The sequence below is a fragment of the Gossypium arboreum genome, chromosome 9, assembly GCF_025698485.1.
Source record: "Gossypium arboreum isolate Shixiya-1 chromosome 9, ASM2569848v2, whole genome shotgun sequence".
Classification (NCBI taxonomy): domain Eukaryota; kingdom Viridiplantae; phylum Streptophyta; class Magnoliopsida; order Malvales; family Malvaceae; genus Gossypium; species Gossypium arboreum.
In genome coordinates this window covers 77,604,833-77,610,062 of record NC_069078.1, presented here as the reverse complement: position 1 = coordinate 77,610,062, position 5,230 = coordinate 77,604,833, and the positions used below count along the sequence as shown (strand labels likewise).

The window sequence follows — 5,230 nt, the reverse complement described above, 5'->3', positions numbered from 1 at the left end:
GTTTTTACCCAATTTCTTCAATAATTTCTTTTCTATCTAATCACTAAATTGGTAAAATTTTTCTATCAATATTTTCATACGATTTTCCTATCATATCAATTTTCAAGCAAAAATATTGAAATAAATTTCTCTTTAAAAGCGGATCTATGGTTACTGAAACCATTGTTCGATAACATTAAATTTAGGCCATTACAAATAAGTATTAATATAATTTACCCTTTTAATTTATTATAAATAAGTTGAAACATTTTGTCATAAAATGACATGGCTATAAAAAATGATTGTTGATAAACTAATTTTCTTCTTTTAATAAAAAATTGATAATGTGATTTTTTTAAATATTGTTGGGAATAGGTATGAATATTTAATCGATTCAATTTTAAAATAAAATAATTTATTTAATTTTAATTAATCAAACTAAGTTTTAGTATAAACCTAGATAAGTGATGTGATGCGTTTAATTTACTTTTTATTTTAAGATATAATATTTAATTTCATCATTATTATTATTTTTACATTAATTATAAATAAAGTATCGTGTATACAAATTCACACTTACATCTTTCATACTATCCGAATTGTAAAAAAATGTTTTTACCAAAAAAAGAAAAGTTAAAATGGTGGGATAGAAGAGGTGGTGAAAAACATTTACTGAATTGACAGAAAGATTAGGGGTAAAAAGAGAGAAAATTTTGAAAAAACGTTAATCATGTGGGGTTGGGGTTTTCAAAATTTCAAGGGACAAAAACTCTTCTTATTCTTTCAGTAAAAGTTGAAATCTTCCCCATCTTTTATCAGTGGTTGGCAGTTGGGTCATTTCAGCTTCACCTTTTATTCTTTAATTTTTTGTTTCTAATAATATTATTTCATTTTTCTACCGAAAAACAAAAACCCTTGCCTTATCTTTTTTTACTAATATTCTTGGCTCACAAAACCAAAGTTTAGGGGGTTAACCAACAAGCTACCATTGTTTATAAGCACTTCTCAACAGGAGAACAAAAGAAGAGAGAGAGAGAAAGAGAGAAACACAAGCTATCATTTCAAAAGCAAAAGCTAAAGCAAGAAGATAATAAAGAGAGGAATTCAAGGTTGAAGGAGGGTTTCTCTTTTTCTTTTTCTTTTTCTTTTTAAAATCTGTGTGGAGAAACTGGAGTTAGGGAAGATGATGCAGACTGAGCAGCAGCCTCAGCACCAAAATCAGTTAACGGTTCAAAACTCTGGGAGTCTCAGCTTTAGCAGTCATTTGTCTAAGGAAGATGAGGAGATCTCAAAGTCGGCGCTTTCTACTTTCAGAGCCAAAGAAGAGGAGATTGAAAGGAAGAAGATGGAGGTTAGAGAAAAAGTTCAGCTTCAGTTAGGCCGTGTTGAAGAGGAAACGAAACGTTTGGCCACGATTCGTGAGGTTTGTTCTATCAAAATTTTCCCTTTTTTTCCCCAAAGCAAAACGTTTTCCTTGATTTTGACTTGGAAAGGTTGAATTTTTAATGTTTAAAAAGTATGCTTTTTGGTTTTTTTTTTGGTCAATTTCTCCAAAATACAGAGTTTAGAGGCTCGCATAGTGGTAAAATTTCTTGCTCTGAGGTGGATTTTTGAAATTCTGAAAAAGGTTGTTTCAGGTTTAACCTTTTGAAGTATTATCCTTGTGGAAAAGGAGGTTGCTCCTCCATGATCTTGTTTAGTAAAAAGAAAAAAAGATGTATTTATAATGTATTTCTTTAGGAAATTAGCAGCATGTTATCTGTCAGATTTGCAGTTAAAGGTCTTAATATATATATATATATATATATATATATATAAAAAGAAATTGTCAGTTAATTTTGGGTCTTCCCATCTTTTTCATAAACAACTATCAGAGTTAATAGATCAAGGGTGCCTTATAAAGAGGTTGCTATCTTGAAACATACAAGATTAGCCTCAGAGCTGATCTTAATTCCATATAGTAATAATAATAGTAGTGCTGCTTTTTCTCATTGTAAATATTTCAGGAGCTTGAAGCACTGGCAGATCCTATGAGGAAGGAAGTTGCTGTGGTCCGAAAGAAGATTGATGCAGTTAACAAAGAATTGAAGCCACTAGGCCACACCTGCCAGAAAAAGGTAAAATTTCGCAATACTTTGAGGCCATTGAACCTTTTTCCGTTAATTGTGATTGTATTCATATTATCAAACCTTTGAGAGCTATGGTGGTATTGAAATATGTTACAGGAAAGGGAATACAAGGAAGCCCTGGAGGCGTTTAACGAGAAGAACAAGGAAAAAGTACAGCTAATCACAAAATTAATGGAGGTTAGTTTCTATATTGTAATGTAAAAAACAAAATTAAAGATGGCAAAAATGAAATAAATGAATGGAGGTTAGTGATGAAATGATCTCACCTTGTTGTTATATGTTTTAACTGATTGAACAGCTGGTGAGCGAAAGTGAGAGGTTGAGGATGAAGAAGCTGGAAGAGCTGAGTAAGAACATAGATTCCTTGCACTAATAATATAAAGCCCTTAAGTTGTGTTTTAACTCATTAGGCTTGTGTGATGTATTTAAGGTTACTTCCATATTTATAAATGGATTGTGTTTACTGTTTTTTCGTGTTTGGTGTACTGTATGATGTATTTTCGTTTGTAATTTCATTAGCATTTGATGAACCTTAGCTGATTTAGAAAGGGAAATGCCCCTATAAACAGGTTTGTAACTAAGCTCTTGGTGACTGCATTTGCTTCTCTGATTTTTCATGCTCAATCTTTTGTACTTTATAATTTTTTTAAAATTTTATATGTAATTGGGAGTTGGTTTTAAAAGAAAGAATTGTGGTTGATGGAAAGGGCATTTGTGATTATGATGATTTTCAATGTTATTCTCACTTGAAGTTTCTTGTAAATGTAAATGTGGTAGATGGTGCAGTAGGAGGGTCAATGTACGTAGTGTTATTTACTCCAGTTAGATTCTTCAAGCCCAAGGGTCATCATCATATCCCTTTTTCTTTTTAAATACAAATAAGAAAAGAGTTGAAGAACTGAAACCCGTAACTATTATATCTGATTAAAGGTTTATGGACAAGTAATAAAATTTGATTTCTGCAACAAACGACACATCAATGTGGGTTCGAAAGTTGTCTTCATCAATTTCTTATGGCAGTGATGTTGTAATATGACAGTTTATGTAAGTTAGTTCGTGGTTGTATCCATGTCCTTTTCTTTCATAAATTGTGCAATTAAATCCCAAAAGAAGCATTTTATCTTGCAATGGATAGGGTATGGTCCCCAGAAGAAATCTGTTTTTAACCTGGAATCATGATTTTTCACCTGATATTAGAAAATTACCGATCAAATATTGCAATTATCATGAAGACACCGCCATCTAGTTTGATGTAAAAAAAAAAAAAACTTTTATGTGTGCATATGCTGTGTTTTAATCAGAGCAATGATTCAACATTCTCAAACAAGCTGTTGCTTGGTGGTGGTGGTAAAGGCAAAAGATGGGAGAGGTAGAGGTAGATTCTTCACTAGTTTCCTAGTTATTGCAATTGCCTCGCTGGAAATTTGAGAAAGGAAGGCAACTCTTGCTTTGGCGTGTCTTGGTTAACAAGACAAATCGGAATTATTAATGCAAAAAATAGAGTTGGGGGGGATTAAATGAGGGGCACGAGACCCAACTTTTTATTCAATCTTGTGAAGCAGGAGCGGTGGGTTTGTTAATGATCAATTGTGTTTCATACATGATTTTTTTTTTTTAAGTTCCAACGTTTAAGGGTTAATTTTTTTTTTTTTGGGGGGTTAAGAGAAGGGAAACATAGCCTACCCAAATTGACAACTTGTCGAGCAGAAAAACCAAGTATTGCACTTATTAGTGTTGCGAAAAAGAAAAGAAATTGAGAATGGGTTTGTCTATTCCAATATGCTGATTCTTTGTACGAGTCAAATTTGATGTTTTGAATTGAAGTATCTCAAAATAGTAGGGCATTTCAAGCGTTGACAACACCACCAAACGTACAAGTTTCACCCTTCCTTCGTTTACAAGTTATATTTACTATTACAATCCCATATATTAAATCACACAACCAAAATAAATGTACAACTTAAAACTTTTATATAATTAAACCAAAGCCTTATTTGCATTTGAAATAAATAACGCTTTCAGTAGGCCCATTTTGTTGTGTTGGAAATGGCATATTTAGAGTTTAGGGTTAGCGATTTGCTTTTGTTGGTTTATTGGTGTTGGGCTGACGTTTCACGGCCATTGCATTGTTAGGGTTTTTCTACTGCATCCTCGCTCATTGTTAGGATTGATTTCCATCATAATATTTTTCCGGTTCAACTTAATTCTAATTTTGAATACAATAATTTATCACTTTACTTGTAGTTTAGTAAACCACACAAAACATTTTTTTTTTTTAAAAGAAGAAGATATTTTGAGCAAAGGAAAATACATATATGTATATTATATGAATAACAGAGTAACAAATAGTGAGGAGTTTGACTGTTTGATTCCAGCCATTTTATAGATCTAGTGATTATAATCCCAACTCTAAATTGTTAATTAAGGAGTGAGGAGCAGTACAGTTGCCATCCATTAGTGGATAACTATATTATCCAAATCCACCAATAATTGGTTTATTGTCTCCTTTAAAATTCCTTCTACGCCATATGCATCAACCACGCTTTCATGTTTATGAGTTTCTCTCTTTTCAGTTAGATAATGGGTCGAAATTTAAACATTATATATATACATATATATATCTCATCATTTGGGTCCGGAGTTTGAATTATTTTTTCATCATAAAATGCCCCTACATCATTTAGGAGGGTGTGTGGAGTAATTCCAAAAATGAAATTGGATTGCTTAAAAATGAGTTCATTTTCTACTCCAACATTCATAAACTCACCCATTTTAAAATCACTACTCGTTTATATTTTAGTATAATGATTTATTTGTCAAATTATCCTTGTTAGAGTTATGTAACTCGAATCTTATCACTTGTTAAATAAATAATGGGATCTGTGGGAGCGAAAGGTCAATGGCCGAACCCCCATGGTACAAACCATGTCGCACAAGTAGAATTCGGATAGAACTACACTTTTTTTTGACATTGATTAAAATAATATTTTTCAACATTTAAATAGATGTAGTCGAAACTCCTCTTGTGTCATTCGTTTTTCAACTTTAGTAAATCTCTTCTCCCCTCCTCATGGTTTTTCCCTGAAAGGGTTTTCACGTAAAATCTGCGTGGTTTTTTTTTT

General features: G+C 32.0%; 1 protein-coding gene across 2 annotated transcripts; it reads left to right on the top strand.

Moving 5' to 3' along the window:
* The first annotated feature begins 910 nt into the window (after window positions 1-910).
* LOC108454163 (uncharacterized) lies at window positions 911-2,814 on the top strand. 2 transcript variants are annotated; one of them, XM_017752512.2, is made up of 4 exons: window positions 911-1,402; window positions 1,986-2,096; window positions 2,205-2,285; window positions 2,407-2,814. In XM_017752512.2, the coding sequence occupies exons 1-4, from the start codon at window positions 1,163-1,165 to the stop codon at window positions 2,479-2,481; spliced, it is 507 nt and encodes a 168-aa protein (XP_017608001.1). In that variant the 5' UTR covers window positions 911-1,162; the 3' UTR covers window positions 2,482-2,814. The 2 variants fall into 2 exon arrangements, with proteins under 2 accessions (XP_017608001.1, XP_017608000.1); XM_017752511.2 differs by having other exon boundaries at window positions 915-1,402; window positions 2,398-2,814.
* The last annotated feature ends 2,416 nt before the right edge of the window (window positions 2,815-5,230 follow it).

Coding starts and splice junctions, on each gene's coding strand:
- LOC108454163 (XM_017752511.2), top strand. CDS start 1,163: ATGATGCAGACTGAGCAGCAGCCTCAGCACCAAAATCAGTTAACGGTT. Junction 1,403..1,985: donor GTTTGGCCACGATTCGTGAG/GTTTGTTCTATC, acceptor TAAATATTTCAG/GAGCTTGAAGCACTGGCAGA. Junction 2,097..2,204: donor GCCACACCTGCCAGAAAAAG/GTAAAATTTCGC, acceptor AATATGTTACAG/GAAAGGGAATACAAGGAAGC.